The 20,336-nt window shown below is 58.7% G+C and overlaps 1 protein-coding gene across 1 annotated transcript in view; it reads left to right on the top strand.

The window, feature by feature from the left end:
• The window catches only part of PTPN18 (protein tyrosine phosphatase non-receptor type 18), an 82,127-nt gene extending 62,156 nt beyond the window's left edge, over positions 1-19,971 (top strand). The window contains exons 11-17 of the mRNA XM_048487554.1: positions 641-730; positions 7,702-7,712; positions 8,897-9,231; positions 10,347-10,429; positions 13,657-13,684; positions 17,614-17,721; positions 19,489-19,971. Of these exons, the coding sequence (XP_048343511.1) occupies positions 641-730; positions 7,702-7,712; positions 8,897-9,231; positions 10,347-10,429; positions 13,657-13,684; positions 17,614-17,721; positions 19,489-19,556 (723 nt within the window). The 3' untranslated portion in view covers positions 19,557-19,971. The remainder of the gene's footprint in view (positions 1-640; positions 731-7,701; positions 7,713-8,896; positions 9,232-10,346; positions 10,430-13,656; positions 13,685-17,613; positions 17,722-19,488) is intronic.
• Positions 19,972-20,336: the final 365 nt, after the last annotated feature.

Raw genomic sequence — 20,336 nt, 5'->3', positions numbered from 1 at the left:
AGCAGAGCCAATCAATGGCAAACTACCTCTGTTAGCCTCTTGCCTTGAAAACCCTACTGGGTTGCCAGAAGTCGGTTCTGATTTGATAACACGTTACACATACATTACACATTTTTTAAAAAGGTATAAAGTAGATTTACTCTGACAGACCTCTCAGCTGGGGGTATGAGCAGCCACTGCTCCTGTTGACCTTAGAATCACAGGTGTCCCCTGCCCCTGCCCCCCCTCCCCAACCAGTGTCCTGAGCAACCTCTTGACTTTGTCTCACAAAATTCAGTGGGATCTATGAAAAATGTGATGGTTGCCATCTGGTCTGGAGGACAATCCCTTTAATAGAGCTGTAGTGTGTGGAAATGGCCCAGTGAAGGTTTTCATGGCATGGGGGTGGTTAAATAACAAAACAGCCCGCTAAGGCTCTATTTCTCCAGTCTGTTGGCAACGGAAACTGAAACTTGAGCTAACCACTAACTGGCCTCCATCTGTTGTACTTTATGTTGCTGGGTTGATATACCCTTTTTATATAATCAAACATCAACAAATTCCATCTGACATTCGATGACAGCTGAACCTCGAAAGCTAATTTTTACATGGGACAAGTTGCAGCGCTCTTCTCACATCCGTCACAACTTCTTCTTGGCAGGAGCAGTACGGGTTTGTATATCATGCGGTAATTGAAATGTTCCGGGCTGCCTTGGGTGTCTTCGTCCCAAACTATGAAAACCTCAAGGAGGTAAGAGAGAGACAAGTTATGCCAGCTGTTTCCACAGGGAGGCAGCGTTACCTAATTCAGATATAGGAAACGCCCCCTGATTTGTTGTTTATCCTTAACCCTAACCACTCTAGGCCTTTTCCCTCTTTAGTTGTGGAAAGCTGGACTTTATTTTATCCTTTGCTGGCCACTCTGTTCTGGGTTCAGCCTTCTGCTTTTCCTGGCTGACTTTGAAATCAGCTTATGAACATGTACCTGCTGTATTATTTATTATATTATATTATATTATATTATATTATATTATATTATATTATATTATATTATATTATATTATATTATATTATATTATATTATATTATATTATATTATATTATATTATATTATATTATATGGGGGGGGGGTGGGGGGGGGGGGGGGTGGGGGGGGGGGGGGGTGGGGGGGGGGGGGGGTGGGGGGGGGGGGGGGTGGGGGGGGGGGGGGGTGGGGGGGGGGGGGGGTGGGGGGGGGGGGGGGTGGGGGGGGGGGGGGGTGGGGGGGGGGGGGGGTGGGGGGGGGGGGGGGTGGGGGGGGGGGGGGGTGGGGGGGGGGGGGGGTGGGGGGGGGGGGGGGTGGGGGGGGGGGGGGGTGGGGGGGGGGGGGGGTGGGGGGGGGGGGGGGTGGGGGGGGGGGGGGGTGGGGGGGGGGGGGGGTGGGGGGGGGGGGGGGTGGGGGGGGGGGGGGGTGGGGGGGGGGGGGGGTGGGGGGGGGGGGGGGTGGGGGGGGGGGGGGGTGGGGGGGGGGGGGGGTGGGGGGGGGGGGGGGTGGGGGGGGGGGGGGGTGGGGGGGGGGGGGGGTGGGGGGGGGGGGGGGTGGGGGGGGGGGGGGGTGGGGGGGGGGGGGGGTGGGGGGGGGGGGGGGTGGGGGGGGGGGGGGGTGGGGGGGGGGGGGGGTGGGGGGGGGGGGGGGTGGGGGGGGGGGGGGGTGGGGGGGGGGGGGGGTGGGGGGGGGGGGGGGTGGGGGGGGGGGGGGGTGGGGGGGGGGGGGGGTGGGGGGGGGGGGGGGTGGGGGGGGGGGGGGGTGGGGGGGGGGGGGGGTGGGGGGGGGGGGGGGTGGGGGGGGGGGGGGGTGGGGGGGGGGGGGGGTGGGGGGGGGGGGGGGTGGGGGGGGGGGGGGGTGGGGGGGGGGGGGGGTGGGGGGGGGGGGGGGTGGGGGGGGGGGGGGGTGGGGGGGGGGGGGGGTGGGGGGGGGGGGGGGTGGGGGGGGGGGGGGGTGGGGGGGGGGGGGGGTGGGGGGGGGGGGGGGTGGGGGGGGGGGGGGGTGGGGGGGGGGGGGGGTGGGGGGGGGGGGGGGTGGGGGGGGGGGGGGGTGGGGGGGGGGGGGGGTGGGGGGGGGGGGGGGTGGGGGGGGGGGGGGGTGGGGGGGGGGGGGGGTGGGGGGGGGGGGGGGTGGGGGGGGGGGGGGGTGGGGGGGGGGGGGGGTGGGGGGGGGGGGGGGTGGGGGGGGGGGGGGGTGGGGGGGGGGGGGGGTGGGGGGGGGGGGGGGTGGGGGGGGGGGGGGGTGGGGGGGGGGGGGGGTGGGGGGGGGGGGGGGTGGGGGGGGGGGGGGGTGGGGGGGGGGGGGGGTGGGGGGGGGGGGGGGTGGGGGGGGGGGGGGGTGGGGGGGGGGGGGGGTGGGGGGGGGGGGGGGTGGGGGGGGGGGGGGGTGGGGGGGGGGGGGGGTGGGGGGGGGGGGGGGTGGGGGGGGGGGGGGGTGGGGGGGGGGGGGGGTGGGGGGGGGGGGGGGTGGGGGGGGGGGGGGGTGGGGGGGGGGGGGGGTGGGGGGGGGGGGGGGTGGGGGGGGGGGGGGGTGGGGGGGGGGGGGGGTGGGGGGGGGGGGGGGTGGGGGGGGGGGGGGGTGGGGGGGGGGGGGGGTGGGGGGGGGGGGGGGTGGGGGGGGGGGGGGGTGGGGGGGGGGGGGGGTGGGGGGGGGGGGGGGTGGGGGGGGGGGGGGGTGGGGGGGGGGGGGGGTGGGGGGGGGGGGGGGTGGGGGGGGGGGGGGGTGGGGGGGGGGGGGGGTGGGGGGGGGGGGGGGTGGGGGGGGGGGGGGGTGGGGGGGGGGGGGGGTGGGGGGGGGGGGGGGTGGGGGGGGGGGGGGGTGGGGGGGGGGGGGGGTGGGGGGGGGGGGGGGTGGGGGGGGGGGGGGGTGGGGGGGGGGGGGGGTGGGGGGGGGGGGGGGTGGGGGGGGGGGGGGGTGGGGGGGGGGGGGGGTGGGGGGGGGGGGGGGTGGGGGGGGGGGGGGGTGGGGGGGGGGGGGGGTGGGGGGGGGGGGGGGTGGGGGGGGGGGGGGGTGGGGGGGGGGGGGGGTGGGGGGGGGGGGGGGTGGGGGGGGGGGGGGGTGGGGGGGGGGGGGGGTGGGGGGGGGGGGGGGTGGGGGGGGGGGGGGGTGGGGGGGGGGGGGGGTGGGGGGGGGGGGGGGTGGGGGGGGGGGGGGGTGGGGGGGGGGGGGGGTGGGGGGGGGGGGGGGTGGGGGGGGGGGGGGGTGGGGGGGGGGGGGGGTGGGGGGGGGGGGGGGTGGGGGGGGGGGGGGGTGGGGGGGGGGGGGGGTGGGGGGGGGGGGGGGTGGGGGGGGGGGGGGGTGGGGGGGGGGGGGGGTGGGGGGGGGGGGGGGTGGGGGGGGGGGGGGGTGGGGGGGGGGGGGGGTGGGGGGGGGGGGGGGTGGGGGGGGGGGGGGGTGGGGGGGGGGGGGGGTGGGGGGGGGGGGGGGTGGGGGGGGGGGGGGGTGGGGGGGGGGGGGGGTGGGGGGGGGGGGGGGTGGGGGGGGGGGGGGGTGGGGGGGGGGGGGGGTGGGGGGGGGGGGGGGTGGGGGGGGGGGGGGGTGGGGGGGGGGGGGGGTGGGGGGGGGGGGGGGTGGGGGGGGGGGGGGGTGGGGGGGGGGGGGGGTGGGGGGGGGGGGGGGTGGGGGGGGGGGGGGGTGGGGGGGGGGGGGGGTGGGGGGGGGGGGGGGTGGGGGGGGGGGGGGGTGGGGGGGGGGGGGGGTGGGGGGGGGGGGGGGTGGGGGGGGGGGGGGGTGGGGGGGGGGGGGGGTGGGGGGGGGGGGGGGTGGGGGGGGGGGGGGGTGGGGGGGGGGGGGGGTGGGGGGGGGGGGGGGTGGGGGGGGGGGGGGGTGGGGGGGGGGGGGGGTGGGGGGGGGGGGGGGTGGGGGGGGGGGGGGGTGGGGGGGGGGGGGGGTGGGGGGGGGGGGGGGTGGGGGGGGGGGGGGGTGGGGGGGGGGGGGGGTGGGGGGGGGGGGGGGTGGGGGGGGGGGGGGGTGGGGGGGGGGGGGGGTGGGGGGGGGGGGGGGTGGGGGGGGGGGGGGGTGGGGGGGGGGGGGGGTGGGGGGGGGGGGGGGTGGGGGGGGGGGGGGGTGGGGGGGGGGGGGGGTGGGGGGGGGGGGGGGTGGGGGGGGGGGGGGGTGGGGGGGGGGGGGGGTGGGGGGGGGGGGGGGTGGGGGGGGGGGGGGGTGGGGGGGGGGGGGGGTGGGGGGGGGGGGGGGTGGGGGGGGGGGGGGGTGGGGGGGGGGGGGGGTGGGGGGGGGGGGGGGTGGGGGGGGGGGGGGGTGGGGGGGGGGGGGGGTGGGGGGGGGGGGGGGTGGGGGGGGGGGGGGGTGGGGGGGGGGGGGGGTGGGGGGGGGGGGGGGTGGGGGGGGGGGGGGGTGGGGGGGGGGGGGGGTGGGGGGGGGGGGGGGTGGGGGGGGGGGGGGGTGGGGGGGGGGGGGGGTGGGGGGGGGGGGGGGTGGGGGGGGGGGGGGGTGGGGGGGGGGGGGGGTGGGGGGGGGGGGGGGTGGGGGGGGGGGGGGGTGGGGGGGGGGGGGGGTGGGGGGGGGGGGGGGTGGGGGGGGGGGGGGGTGGGGGGGGGGGGGGGTGGGGGGGGGGGGGGGTGGGGGGGGGGGGGGGTGGGGGGGGGGGGGGGTGGGGGGGGGGGGGGGTGGGGGGGGGGGGGGGTGGGGGGGGGGGGGGGTGGGGGGGGGGGGGGGTGGGGGGGGGGGGGGGTGGGGGGGGGGGGGGGTGGGGGGGGGGGGGGGTGGGGGGGGGGGGGGGTGGGGGGGGGGGGGGGTGGGGGGGGGGGGGGGTGGGGGGGGGGGGGGGTGGGGGGGGGGGGGGGTGGGGGGGGGGGGGGGTGGGGGGGGGGGGGGGTGGGGGGGGGGGGGGGTGGGGGGGGGGGGGGGTGGGGGGGGGGGGGGGTGGGGGGGGGGGGGGGTGGGGGGGGGGGGGGGTGGGGGGGGGGGGGGGTGGGGGGGGGGGGGGGTGGGGGGGGGGGGGGGTGGGGGGGGGGGGGGGTGGGGGGGGGGGGGGGTGGGGGGGGGGGGGGGTGGGGGGGGGGGGGGGTGGGGGGGGGGGGGGGTGGGGGGGGGGGGGGGTGGGGGGGGGGGGGGGTGGGGGGGGGGGGGGGTGGGGGGGGGGGGGGGTGGGGGGGGGGGGGGGTGGGGGGGGGGGGGGGTGGGGGGGGGGGGGGGTGGGGGGGGGGGGGGGTGGGGGGGGGGGGGGGTGGGGGGGGGGGGGGGTGGGGGGGGGGGGGGGTGGGGGGGGGGGGGGGTGGGGGGGGGGGGGGGTGGGGGGGGGGGGGGGTGGGGGGGGGGGGGGGTGGGGGGGGGGGGGGGTGGGGGGGGGGGGGGGTGGGGGGGGGGGGGGGTGGGGGGGGGGGGGGGTGGGGGGGGGGGGGGGTGGGGGGGGGGGGGGGTGGGGGGGGGGGGGGGTGGGGGGGGGGGGGGGTGGGGGGGGGGGGGGGTGGGGGGGGGGGGGGGTGGGGGGGGGGGGGGGTGGGGGGGGGGGGGGGTGGGGGGGGGGGGGGGTGGGGGGGGGGGGGGGTGGGGGGGGGGGGGGGTGGGGGGGGGGGGGGGTGGGGGGGGGGGGGGGTGGGGGGGGGGGGGGGTGGGGGGGGGGGGGGGTGGGGGGGGGGGGGGGTGGGGGGGGGGGGGGGTGGGGGGGGGGGGGGGTGGGGGGGGGGGGGGGTGGGGGGGGGGGGGGGTGGGGGGGGGGGGGGGTGGGGGGGGGGGGGGGTGGGGGGGGGGGGGGGTGGGGGGGGGGGGGGGTGGGGGGGGGGGGGGGTGGGGGGGGGGGGGGGTGGGGGGGGGGGGGGGTGGGGGGGGGGGGGGGTGGGGGGGGGGGGGGGTGGGGGGGGGGGGGGGTGGGGGGGGGGGGGGGTGGGGGGGGGGGGGGGTGGGGGGGGGGGGGGGTGGGGGGGGGGGGGGGTGGGGGGGGGGGGGGGTGGGGGGGGGGGTGGCGGGGGGGGGGGGGGGGTGGGGCGGGGGTGGGGGGGGGGGGGCGGGGCGGCCGGGGGGGGGGGGCGGGGGGGGGGGGGGGGGGGCGGGGGGGGGGGGGGGGGGGGGGGGGGGGGGGGGGGGGGGGGGGGGAGGGGGGGGGGGGGGGAGAGGGGGGGGGGGGGGGGGGGGGGGGGGGGGCCAATTGACCATGCTGGCAGGGGCTGATGGGAATTGTAGTCCATAACATCTGGGGTGCCAAAGGTTCACCACCACGGCAGTAGGATGTAACCAAATGCATAGTAACACCGACAAGTAACAGGAAAGAAAGGGGTTCTTATGTTATCACCATGTAACCCTCCCTTATAGTTAGTAAACCCATCTATACAAAGCAGCTGAGAATCTCTTCTATTCTACTCTGCTAAATATATGATTAGGCGGGTGTCTTGCTAGAGTCAGCTCTCCACGTTTATATATCCTACAAAATTACTGGAGATTTGGGGGTGGAGCCTGGGGGAGGGCGGGGTTTGGGGAGAGGACGGGCTTCAGTGGAGTATGTCATTCAAAGTTACAATTTGCTGTTGGGGAATTGCCCTCTGTAAGCTGGAGATCACTTGTAATTCTGACCTCCATGCCTCACCTGGAAGCTGGAATCTACCTGCAAACTCAGCGGCATGTTATCCTACAATACATACCAGACAGACATGACAAATTGGCAGAGCATGTATTGGCTGTGTGCCCACTACATCTCGTCCTTTAAGAGAGCTCCTATTGCTAGTCGCAGTGATGGCGAACCTTTGGCACTCCAGATGTTATGGACCACAATTCCCATCAGCCCCTTCCAGCATAGCCAATTGGCCATGCTGGAAGGGCTGATGGGAATTGTAGTCCATAACCAAAGGTTCGCCACCACAGGCCTAGTGGTTAGAGTTTGATTTGGCTCAGCAAGAAAGACAGGACTATAAATGAAGTAAATCAATAAGAAACCAGTTTTGAATCCCCCCAGGAAACTTGCCGGGTGACCTTAGGCCTGTCATTTTCTCAGTCTCGCCTCCCTCAGGCCGAGAAAAAGGAATGCCAGACCCTTCCCATGCTCACTCTGGCCAGGGTCCAGAGTATAATTTTTTGGTCATTACTTTTGGGTTGAGGTAGGGCTGCTGGGTCCCCCACATGGGTAGTACCAGGCCAACATGATGACATCATTTCCAGGTCACACTGAAAACGAGAGCACTGCGGCAGCAGCTGCCTATTTGCATGTCCCCAGTTAGCCAACAGGTCAACCAGAGTTTTCTTTCTGGCAAAACAAAAAACCAGAGTCTAGCAGAATAGAAGAAGAAGAAGAAGAAGAAGAAGAAGAAGAAGAAGAAGAAGAAGAAGAAGAAGAAGAAGAAGAAGAAGAAGAAGAAGAAGAGGAAGAAGAAGAAGAAGAGGAAGAGGAAGAGGAGGAGGAGGAGGAGGAGGAGTTGTTTGGATTTATATCCCCCCTTTCTCTCCTGTAGGAGACTCAAAGGGGCTTACAATCTCCTCTCCCTTCCCCCCTCACAACAAACACCCTGTGAGGTGGGTGGGGCTGAGAGAGCTCCAAGAAGCTGTGACTAGACCAAGGGCACCCAGCTGGCGTGTGTGGGAGTGTACAGGCTAATCTGAATTCCCCAGATAAGCCTCCACAGCTCAGGCGGCAGAGCTGGGAATCAAACCTGGTACCTCCAGATTAGATACACGAGCTCTTAACCCCCTATGCCACTGCTGCTCCTTAAAAGACTAACCGATTTTCATTCCAGCAATTTTTTTCCTGACAGTCCCTCAAGGAGTGAGCAGATGCCCTTCCTTTAACCTCTTTCAGGTTCCTTGGTGCTTTCATGACTGTCCCCCTAATCCTCCTGCCAGTGGCCAGCACTGAACTATGGAGCATCATGACTCCTCGTCATGTCACTGATTGAGTTTCTTGGCACAAGAACCAGCTTTGGTTCCAGACGTAATTTTCCAATGGCAGAATAGAAATTTCCAACCTCCTCCCTCCCATTGATCTCCAAGAAATGCCGCTCCTGGCAGACGGGGGGTCCTGAGTATTGACACAAGGGGGCTCTGCAGCAGGAAGGGAAGGGGGGGTGTAGGTTTGCCAGTGTCCTGCCCCCATACCCCACCCCAATCACTTGGCCAGCAGGGAGAGTAGCCAGCAGGGGAGGCAGATCAAAGGCCACAGTTGTAGTGATGTCACTTCTGGCATGTAACGATGCTTTGGAATTTGGTGGAAACTATTTTTGCTAGAGAGATTTGGGCCAAATAGCAGTCGCTGCAATGCCGCAACATAACGATGCCAGCATATTGCTGGCGACTAGGCCTAGTCCTCACTCCTGGCGAGGCCCCCTCCCCCCCCCCCCACTGGTTGTCAGGAACGCCCTGGCAACCTAAGAAGAGTTTGGATTTATATCCCCCCTTTCTCTCCTGTAGGAAACTCAAAGGGGCTTACAATCTCCTTGCCCTTCCCCCCTCACAACAAACACCCTGTGAGGTAGGTGGGGCTGAGAGAGCTCCGAGAAGCTGTGACTAGCCCAAGGTCACCCAGCTGGCGTGTGTGGGAGTGCACAGGCTAATCTGAATTCCCCAGATAAGCCTCCACAGCTCAGGCGGCAGAGCGGAGAATCAAACCTGGTTCCTCCAGATTAGATACACGAGCTCTTAACCTCCTACGCGACTGCTGCTCCTAAGTCTGGATCTAGTCCCTTGTTTCGAACAAATTTGCTCTTCCACAAGCTAATCTTAGCCTAAGCTGCTCCCACAAAGTTTTTATAAGGATAAAATGGGGAAAGGGAGATTGATGTAAACGATCCTGAGCGCCTTGGAGAAAGGACAGGATAAAAATGTAATAAAAGTGTACATTCCATGAAAAAACTAAATTAAGAATACTTCCGTTCCTTGGCAAACAAAGTGTGGCAATTCTTGGCCCCAAAACCTTTATGAAGACACAGCAGGATTCTGTATTCTCTATTCCAGGAGTATCTCAGTGCCCACCGACCCCACCCCGTCAGCTCTTCCGGAACAACCACCAAAGATGGGGGATACTTACGCGGTCGTGAACAAGCTTCGCCGAAGCGGAGGAGTCACTTCTCCTGCTGCAGGAGTAACATCTGCTGGCGAAGCCCGGCAAGATGGAAACGCGCCCCTGTATGCTTCAGTGAAGCCTCGGGCTAGCAACGTCCCTGACTCAATGATCGACCCAAACGCTTTTGTGGGATTGCAAGCCAGCCATTCACTGCCCGGAAGCCCCATAAGGAAGCCGCCTCCCAGTGCAGCCTGTGACTACACCTCTGTCAACACATCCACTCCAGGTAATATACAGGAATGGCTGCATTTTGCATCTGTGTGAGATTTCCTCTCCTGAGCATTATCCCAGTCATCCTCCAACAACCTTGCAAGGTAGGCCAGTATTATTTCCCATGACACAGATGTGGACAGGACAGACTGATACTGGGAGAACTGTGGCTTGCCTAAGCGGCAAAATGACACAAACACTTGCTTTGAAACAAATCCCGTTGACCTCTGCAACACTTAGGCCCCTTCCGCACATGCAAAATAATGCGTTTTCAAACCACTTTCACAACTGTTTGCAAGTGGATTTTGCCATTCTGAAAGCAGTTTGAAAGTGCATTATTCTGCATGTGCGGGATGAACCTTAACTTCTGAGGAAACAGGCAGCGGTTGTTGATGACATTTGAAATGAGGATGCACACAACTTTTACCCATGTTCTTACATTATTAGGGTAATAGCATCCCAGGGAGAGAAGGTGGCGTAGTATACCCCCGACTCATCACGTCTTGGAAGCTAAGCAGGGTTGTTACTTGAAAAGGAGACCACCCAGGAAAGCAATGTCAGACCACCTCTCCTTCTCACCTGCCTTGAGAGCTCCTTGCTGGGGTTACCATAAGTCAAATGTGATTTGATGGCACTTTTCACCCACACAGAATAGTATCCCATCAAATGACAGAACGTAAAAAGATTCCACTCCTCATGGGGACAAAGGGGGACATATTGCAGAATTTTTCTGGCTATTCTTAGGGCTTTTCTCTGATACCCTGTTTCCCCAAATATAAGACATCCCCTGAAAATAAGACGTAGTCGAGGTTTTGCTGAAGTGCGAAATATAAGGCATCCCCCGAAAGTAAGACGTAGCAAAGTTTTTGTTTGGAAGCACGCCCGACGAACAGAACACAGAAAAATAAGACATCCCCTGAAAATAAGACATAGCACATCTTTGGGAGCAAAAATTAATATAAGACACTGTCTTATATTCGGGGAAACACGGTATGCAAGTCTTGTAGAAAAATATGCAAATCCCTAGCATTGTTACAAAAAAATCCAAACATGCATCAAGTATAGATTCTCATTTTAGGGCACCCTCTGTCACAGACTCAAAGCTCCAGTTACCCTCTTTTCTCTCCACAGCTGAGCCCGCCTCCAGAGCCACCACTTCCCCATCTCATTCCAGCGGACTTGGCAAAACCTTCTTGCGGAATTTGATGCCCCCAGTAAGTAGTCTGTGTTATCCCAGGTTCCTACATTGCAGTGTGGCAGTGAACAGCCTCTGCCAGAAATAAGAAACAGAACTGCAGAACTGAGCCATGGTAGTCTAATGCAGGGGTCCTAAATGTGGTACCTACCTATAGGCACTGTGGCACCCCCTGCCTCCTTTCCTGGTGCCTACCAAATGTTTTCAGAATGTTGAGAAGCTCAGGTGGGCCATTTGCCCTTTGAAAGTTCTATGGCAGAGTTACGGACTCATCCCATCTCTTGTTCTCCAGTTTCCCTTGGCTTTGGTTTGATAATTTCCTCTGTCTAGCAAATTATCTCAAGAATTTGACCTAGTTTCCCCTTGAGTTCATTTATAGCAATTGAAACTTGTTATAAATATGCTGCGCAGAATCCAGTTTTGATCAATGATGCTGATTACAAAGTACAAATTTTGACATTGTTCTGTATGTTTTAATCTTATTTGTATTGTTTAATGTTTGTTTTATATGTAATTGGTTCAGTAGACCACAAGAAATTCCTTCATTATGACTTCTGATTGGCTATTGGAGATTTGATAGCCTCTGCAGATTTTTAAAAGCGTTGCTTTGGCAGGATCTTCACCGTGCGACTGGAAGTCAGTTGTGGCAGCCATGTTGTGGTTGGCAGCATTTCCTGCAGCAGCCATTTTGTGGCCGATCTCATCACGCTATGTCAGAATTGCAAGGGTGCCCACAGGCTCAAAAAAACCTGGAAACCCCTGGTCTAATGGCTTGAGAGCAGAGGTGGGATCCAGCAGGTTCTCACAGGTTCTCGAGAGTAGGTTACTAATTATTTGTGTGTGCCAAGAGGGAGTTACTAATTGGTGATTTTTGCCACGTGATTTTTGCCTTAGTTACGCCCCTCCTCCGCTCCTCAGCAGTAGTGCGCAGAACTTGAAGCAGTCTAGCAGGAGGTGCACCGGTGTGCGTGGCTGCCTCCGCCTGCATGCATTCGTTTCCCGCCCAAGGACCGGTGCAGCGGCTGCGTCCTTGCCACATCCCTGCCCAGGAATGCCATGCCCCCAGAATGCCCGGCCATGCCCCCGCCGTGCCCTGCCCAGCCCCATTGGCGCTACGCCACTGCCCACCACCATGGGAACCTGTTACTAAAATTTTTGGATCCCACCACTGCTTGAGAGCCGCATATATTAAAGGGTTAAACCTCAAAGGCTAATCCTGAATTTCACAGTTGTAAGCAGCTTAGGCCTCGCGTCAAGCCTGGAAGCGAAGCAGGGATGGCTCTGGTTAATATTTGGACTGGAGACCACCAAGGGAGTCCAGGGTTGCTAAGAGGCAGACTATGGTAAACCACCTCTGCTTATCTCTGGCCTTGAAAACTCCATGAAAGGAAACTTTCATTTCATTTCATTTGAGATATTGTGCCTCTGTTTCTGGAACAGGCCCTTTCCACTTTATCGAACCTCCACCCCACTTGATACCGTGTTTCCCCAAAAATGAGACAGGGTCACATATTTTTGTTCCAAAAGATGCGTTAGGGCTTATTTTCAGGGATGCCTTATTTTTTTCCATGATTTTGCGCTCCCCCGCCCCCAACATGACCAGATCAGCTGCGCCGGGGAATCTAGGGCTTATTTTTGGAGTAGGGCTTATATTTCAAGCATCCTCCAAAAATCCCGAAAAATCAGGCTAGGGCTTATTTTTGCGGGGTAGGGCTTATTTTCAGGGAAACAGGGTAGGAAAGGGACTCTGACCTGTAACAAATCTGCTTATCTGCAGGACTGCCTCTCCATCTGAATGCCTTTCTGTTTGTAACCCAATTGCTGTAAATTTCCAGTCCTCCAGTGACTTGGCTCCTAAAGCTTCTTGGTGAGAGGAAGATGCCTAGATTGGTTTGTTGATTCATTTAGAGCAGTGGTTCTCAACCTTCCAAATGCCGCAACCCTTTAATACAGTTCCTCGTGTTGTGGTGACCCCCAACCATAAAATTATTTGTGTCTCAGTTCCTAAGACCATTGGAAACACAGTGGAAACTCGGTTTTCGTTGGCAGTCCGTCTGAAAAGAATCGATGAAAACCGAAACCGATGAAAACTGAGGCAAACTTTTCCATAGGAATCAATGTCAATCCAATTAATCCGTTCTAGGCACTCCAAAAAGCATACTAAAAACACATTTTTTGGTGAATAAACATGGTGTTTAATGCTGAAAACAGTAACAAACAATAACACTAGGGCCAGCTTCAGAGCCAGCGGACCAGTGTCGCACCAGAAAGCTGTCCAAAGAGGTCTGTTTCTGACGCCTCTTTAAAATTTGTCTGAAATGGGGCAAGACATTGTCATTAAACAAGTTGCAGACACGGCCTGCAACGGCTTTGTCCGGGTTATTTTTCTCCACAAACCCCTGCACCTTACTGCAAATCAATGAAAACCGAGACGAATTTTTCACTGAAAAAATCAATGAAAACCAAAACCAATGAAAACCGAAGGCAATGAAAACCGAGGTTCCACTGTACGTGTTTTCTGATGGTCTTAGGCAACCTCTGTGAAAAGGTTGTTCGACCCCCAAAAGAGTCACGACCCACAGGTTGAGGACCGCTGATTTAGAGTCTTCCTTCACACCCATTGAGGGAAAACAGTGGAGTGCACCTTTTTGTGTGTGTGTTTTTTTAATCCTTGCAAATCATTTCCAGAAGAATAAGAACTACATCAATTTGAAGCCCAAGTCAAGAAGTTATCTGTGTGGTGTTGAAAAATGCCATGCACTTTTAGCAACCACGGAGGGGTTTTTCAAGGCAAGAGGCAAAGAGAAGAGGTTTGCCATCACTTGCATAACAACCTTGGACTTCCTTGGTGGTCTATCATCCAGGAACTAACCAGGGCTGACCATGCTTAGGGTCAGGGTCCTCCAGTTTTGGGCATATTATCTGCACAGACCTGGACAGACCACCCCAAACACTTTTGCCCCCCGAATTAACACTCCCCCTTCTCTTTCTACCACTGCTGTTCTTTCCTGTCAGCAATCTCAATCTCTTTGGCCCATCTCAATAACAAAGATGATCCAAGCCTATAAATGCCCGCCATCAAAGCTGTTTAGCCGCAGAACTGCAAACTGAATTTGGGTTTTCAAGAATCAGGCGCCCCTCAGTGACGGCTTCTCTGAGCATCTTCTGCCAGAAAACACGTTTTAGAAAGTACAGAAAGGCAATGTTTTATTTTCTTTCAAGGATCTTTCTTCTCTTTTGCTTCAGGTTTTTACTTCATCACCTGGGAAGAAAGGTAAGAACATAAGAACAAGCCAGCTGGATCAGACCAGAGTCCATCTAGTCCAGCACTCTGCTACTCGCAGTGGCCCACCAGGTGCCTTTGGGAACTCACATGCAGGATGTGAAAGCAATGGCCTTCTGCGGCTGTTGCTCCCAAGCACCTGGACTGTTAAGGCATTTGCAATCTCAGATCAAAGAGGATCAAGATTGGTAGCCATAAATCGACTTCTCCTCCATAAATCTGTCCAAGCCCCTTTTAAAGTCATCCAGGTTAGTGGCCATCACCACCTCCTGTGAAATGGAAAGGTGAGGTGGAAAGGGGGAATGGACTAATACCTGTACTCTTCTTGGGGGGGAGGGGGCATAGAATGAGGCCTGCGTCTGAAGAGGCATCCCATAACCGCCCTGTGTTCTGAAAAAGAAGCAGAATTTGCTTGCCGTTAAGCATCCTGTCCCCAAGTTGTCATTGTGGCCAGGGAAAAAAAAAGTCTTGCCCCTTAAGTAGAAGAGGCTTAATATGCAGAAATGTGCAGTTGAGGCTTTCCATGGATGGACCTGATAGTTGGCCACTGATCAAACTAAGCCTAACGCCGTGGTGGTGAACCTTTGGCACTCCAGATGTTATGGACTACAATTCCCATCAGCCCCTGCCAGCATGGCCAATTGGCCATGCTGGTAGGGGCTGATGGGAATTGTAGTCCATAACATCTGGAGTGCCAAAGGTTCGCCACCACTGAAAGGGACTGGCATTAAAAGTTGGCTGCCAAGCTATCTATGGCTGCTCCACCCCAGAGACAGCCACATCTCACCGCAAGGCAAACTAGCCAAACATGATTTCATTTTGCAGAGGGCATGCTTAAGGGGTTTGCAGGTGGCTGGAAAGAGTCTGAGGACTTGCTGACATTCAGGAAAATTAGCACTGAACCACACTATATTCAGAATACCCATTTATATCCCTTTTTGTCATCCGGCATCCTTCTGGGGAGCTCAGAATATAACTTGGGGCTTTCCTGTTTCAGATTGGCCTCCCACAGAAGTTTGTATTCATTTTTTAAAGAGAGTACTTGGTTTATGGCAAGAGAGACTTGAAAGTGTGTAAAGAAATGCCTGCCAAAATGCTCACAGAAATCAGAGTGCCCACTAGTGACCGGGATCCAAATGGATCCATTCGCGCCTTTATCTACCTCTTCGCCCTTTCAAGCAAAACCCACATGAATTGTGCAAAACAGGCAAAATAGACGGACAGTTGCTCAATCCAAGCAGAATGCAATGTCTCTTGAGGCACATTCTCTCAGGATGTGGCAGCCAAGAAAGTCAGTGCAATTCGGTGCTGCATCAATCGGAGTATAGTGTCCAGATCGGGGGTCTACAACCTGTGGCTCTCCAGATGTTCATGGACTACAAACCCCATCAGCCCAGGGGGTTTGTAGTCCATGAACATCTGGAGAGCCACAGGTTGCAGACCCCTGGTCTAGATCAAGGGAAGTAATAGTACCACTCGATTCTGCATTGGTCAGACTTCAGCTGAAATGCTGTGTCCACTATTCAAAAACGATATTGACAAGCTGAAGCAGGTTCAGAGGAAGGTGACCAAAATGAAGAAGAAGAAGAGTTTTGGATTTATATCCCCCCTTTCTCTCCTGCAGGAGACTCAAAGGGGCTGACAATCTCCTTGCCCTTCCCCCCTCACTACAAACACCCTGTGAGGTGGGTGGGGCTGAGAGAGCTCCAAGAAGCTGTGACTAGCCCAAGGTCACCCAGCTGGCATGTGTGGGAGTGTACAGGCTAATCTGAATTCCCCAGAGAAGCCTCCACAGCTCAGGCGGCAGAGCTGGGAATCAAACCCAGTTCCTCCAGATTAGATACACGAGCTCTTAACCTCCTACGCCACTGCTGCTCCCTGCTGAATCCATTCTGTATCAGGAGAGACTTAGTGAGCTGGGTATGTTTAGTGTGGAGAAGAGAAGGTTAAGGGGTGACATGATAGCCATGTTTTAAATATTTGAAGGGACTTCCGGTTGAAAATGGAGCCAGCTTCTTTCCTGCTGCTCCAGAGACTGGGACACGGAGTAATGGATCCAGCCTATGAGGAAAGATGTCCCACCAAAATGTTAGGAAACCTCCTCCTTTCGAGGTTTTTAAACAGAGGCTGGATGGCCATCTGTTGGAAGTGTTTTGATTGTGTGTTCCTACATGGCTGAGTGAGGAGCCGCGTGGCGTAGTGGTTAAGTTCTTGCACTGCCACTCACACGGTCAGGAGTTCGAGCCCCCTGTGGGTCAGATATCCTGGCAGCTGGCTCATGGTCAACTCAGCCATCCATCCATTCCTTGGTCGGTAAATGAGTAGTAGCTAGGGGGTAAAGAATAGCCGGGGAAAGCAATAGCAAACTACCCCACAAAAACGGCTTGCCTATGAAATCACTGCTTGCAGTGGTACCCCAGGGTTGAACACGACCGAAGGGGAAACTTTACCTTTACATGGCTGGGCAGTTGCACAGCTAAAATGGGGACATCAGGGGACAAACACCCTGGGTGCCCCTCAGTGAGTCATGGGGGGTGGGGTGGGAAATTGCCCACCACACTTCTGGCTGCTCTGCGCAGCCCAGGCTCCATCCTCTGAGGCCTGCCGGGCAAGCCTGGCCTGGCCTGCACCACTGTGGGCTGGCTGCCTAATGAGGAGGCGGAGCAGCCGGCTAGGCCCCCCCCCCCCCCCCCCGGGCAATCAGGCCTTGGAGGCTGCAGCCTGGGCTGCGTGGAGCAGCTAGCCAGCCAACCAGCCAGGCCTTGCCCTGCCCCTCGGCCTGGGCTGCACGGCGCTAGCTCAGGTAAGTGGGTATGGGGTGGGCGTAGCTACCATGGGGCATGGGGGTCCCCATTTTGCCCTGCTATACCTCTGTGCCCAGGGGTTGGACTCAATGGCCCTTGTGGTCACTTCCAACTCCTATTATTCTACCTGAACCAACATTCCCTGTAGGGTACGTGGCTGCGCCGTACATGGCTGTACTAGTGCTGTACAGATAAGGGACAGCACAGCAAGGGGAGCTCTCCTGGGCAGCTCAGTTCTGCACAGCTTTTTTTACATTTTGCGCAGGCTACAAAATGCTGGGGACTACTGACCTCAGCTCAATTTCCTCCTTACAAAAGCACACACGGCACAATTGTGAACTAGACTTCCTATAACCAGGGTCTAGCTGTATCCTGCCCTTGGAGGGGACAATTTCAGTCCTGGCCAAATTTCTCCCACATTAAAAGCTTTACTGGGAAAGAGAAGCTTGCATCCTTTCCTTCCAGTGGTCCTCCTAAGACAGGGGTCGGCAACCTTTACCACCCAAAGAGCCATTTGGACCCATTTTCCACGGCCCCAAAGATCTACTGAGCGAGCCGCCTCCAGTTCAGCCCCTCCACTCAGCAGTGGCGTAGTGGCTAAGAGCAGGTGCACTCTGATCTGGAGGAACCGGGTTTGATTCCCTGCTCTGCCGCTTGAGTTGTAGAGGCTTATCTGGGGAATTCAGATTAGCCTGTGCACTCCCACACATGCCAGCTGGGTGACCTTGGGCTAGTCACAGCTCTTCGGAGCTTTCTCAGCCCCACCCACCTCACAGGGTGTTTGTTGTGAGGGGGGAAGGGAAAGGAGATTGTAAGCCCCTTTGAGTCTCCTACATGAGAGAAAGGGGGAATATAAATCCAAACTCTTCTTCCTTCTTCCAGCGCTGGTCTGGAGGGCTGGAGGGACATGCCCACGCTACCCTCTGACCTCCAGGCCAAGCGGAACCACAGTATAAGGCTGAAAGAGCTGCATGCAGCTCCGGAGCCTCGGGTTGCAGACCCCTGCCTAAGAGCATGCATGCTGGTCTGTATTGCTAATACTGATGGTGGTGGGGGAGACAAGAAATTGTCACAGCCTTGGAGGCAACAGACATTAACTGCCCTCTTGTTTTACAGCAGCTCCAACATCACCCCGAAATATCCCTCCACAGGCATATGAAGATTTAGGCGATCCTGTTCCTCGAGGGGTCCCAAACATGGTGGGGTCTCCTACCAATGCATTGGGTGAGTAAAGGGAGTGGTGGGAATATCTGAATATCCGACATTTGTGAAAGCGGAAGAGGGCAACTGAAAGCTGGAGCATAGAGGGCAGTGGGGATTTAATATTCACTGTGTGCATATGCACGCAGGCGGTAGAGGGCTGTAATCTATGCTCTTCGCCACAGCTTTTCCATGATTAATCCACGAGACTGCTGTTTTGTAATAAGCTTATGAATTTGAGAAGTTATTTCAATTCTACGCCTTTGCTGATGTCAAGTCACAGACAACTTATGATAACCCTATAGCACAGGAGATATTCAGAGGTGGTTTGAAATTGCTTGCCTCCAGGGGCAGCGGCGTAGCACTTCCACTATCCCATGGGCGCTACGCCACTGCTTGCCTCTGTACAACCTTAGACTTCTCTACTGGTTTCCCAAGCAGGGCCAGCTTGGCTGAACTTCAAAAATCTGACGTTATCAAGCTAGCCTAGGCTGTCTGGGCATGATGCATTTAATTAAACAAAACTGACATCCTACTAGGAAGCTATTTTTTTTGCTTACTAAGTAGTACCATGTTTCCCCGAAAGTAAGACATGTCTTATATTAATTTTTGCTCCCAAAGACGTGCTATGTCTTATTTTCAGGAGATGTCTTATTTTTCTACTCCATAGCTGCATGCTCTGGTGTTCTGTTAGAAGGGCATTCTTCCAAACAAAAACTTTGCTACGTCTTACTTTTTGGGGATGCTTTATATTTAGCACTTCAGCAAAACCTCTACTACGTCTTATTTTCAGGGGATGTCTTATTTTCGGGGAAACAGGGTATGTTATGCTTCCATCAGCCACACAAAATCTCTCCTATGGCAAGGGTTTTGTTCATTCACTTAACTGTGAATCGCATTTACAAGATAATCCCACCCCCAGTCAGCTACAAATTCTCTCTAGTTTATAGCCCTAGTGTGCAGATATAGTGGATGTTTCCCTTCCCTCTGCCAAAGCTCAATTACCTTCTTACACACCTTTGGCTTTGAATGAAGGCAAAAAGACAGACCAAAAAGAGACATGGGGGCGGGGCATGGGGATCATTTATATCACAAGTGGGAAAGTGAAAAAAGTATAGTGAGGAACAAGAACTCAACTGAAGGGAAAACCCCAAAATTATTATACTGTGGTTAACAAGATCACAAATAACGTTTGTATGTGTATTTAAAGTACAACTTCTAAATATCCAGAGTGCATAATCATAACAGAACACAAATGTGTCTAGAAATGTACTAGACCATGTACTGGACAATCAGCTAATGTTCTAAAAGTAAGTCATAATCCATATACACATCCAAACCCAGATAGGTCCAGAGAGTCCAATTGCATAGCCCAAAGTACATATTCCAAATCAGGACAAATGTTCTGATAAAATCCTATTTCGCAGATGATCAATAATTCCTCTTCATCATGCCTGTAGCTTACATAGGATCGCTATCATCCAAAGATTTTCTTCTATTCAAGTAGCTTCAGTAAAGAAATGCATTCTTTAGCAATTGGGCAACTCTATACTCTGTCTCAGAAAAAGATATTAGTATGGTCAGTTGAGCTGCAGCAGTGGAGAAAATTGCATGCTTCCGCATTAAAGGCAATAGAAGCAAGCCTTTATTGGCTTCCGCATTAGAATATAGTCCCGAACGAACATGAGAAGTAACATTATTTGCACTTTCTCTTAACAAGAAAGCGCGGGAGTGCATCCGAGCGATGATTAAACACGACTCTCTGTCTCTCTCCTCCCCACCCACAACCAGGGTTTAACTTCCGCATCGGAAAACCGAAAGGACCGAGAGACCCCCCTGCAGAATGGAGCCGAGTGTAGGAGGCGCCTGGAAAAGGAGAGGGGAAGATGGACGCTGCTTCTGCTGAGGAGCTGAACAGAGCGGATTGCACAGCCGTCGCATTTACCCCTGTCGTAGGGAGTAGATGTCCAATTAGAGAAGGGCCACGTGCCAGGCCAGGGCCGTTGTGGATGCTTTGGGAGATGCGACGCCTTGAAAGGAAGAAAATCCAGAGGCATGAAACTGGGAATTCTCCAGCCAAGGAATCTTGATTCTTTTTCCCAACTGGGGAGCGGGGTGCGGGACTGAGAGCAGTCTACCTCACTTCAGCAGGTCTTGAGTGGTTCTGGGGTCCCAAATATGAGCTTAACTCAAGAACATTTCCGTCAGCAAACACTGAAACCCAACGCCTGAAAATTCCAGTGCCATGCCTCAAATTAAACACATTTATTCTAATCTGTCTAAATTGTTTCCTGACTACTGAAGGATGCTTACCTTCTCGCCACCATTTACCATCAACCTAAGTTTTCCTTCCTTAGCCGAATAATCATTTCAATAGGCATAAAAAGAAGGAGAGAAGGAAAACCAGAAAGATGACTTGAGAAAAGCTAGGCTACAAACTCCTGAACAGCTCCTCAGCAAATCTGGTTGCCAAATCATGCCTTTCAGTGGTCACATTTCAGTTCTTGGAGCACAGGACGTTTTGGCAAAAGGGTATATTGAGTGAAGATAGGCTGGGAGGGGGAAAGGAAAGATCTTCCCTTTTCTAGAAACCAGACCAGCTGCCCAGCTTGCTTTCACCCCTAAAATCTCTTTACATC

This window comes from Sphaerodactylus townsendi, linkage group LG03 (assembly GCF_021028975.2).
Source record: "Sphaerodactylus townsendi isolate TG3544 linkage group LG03, MPM_Stown_v2.3, whole genome shotgun sequence".
In the NCBI taxonomy this organism is placed as follows: domain Eukaryota; kingdom Metazoa; phylum Chordata; class Lepidosauria; order Squamata; family Sphaerodactylidae; genus Sphaerodactylus; species Sphaerodactylus townsendi.
This window is presented reverse-complemented; position numbering and strand designations above follow the sequence as displayed.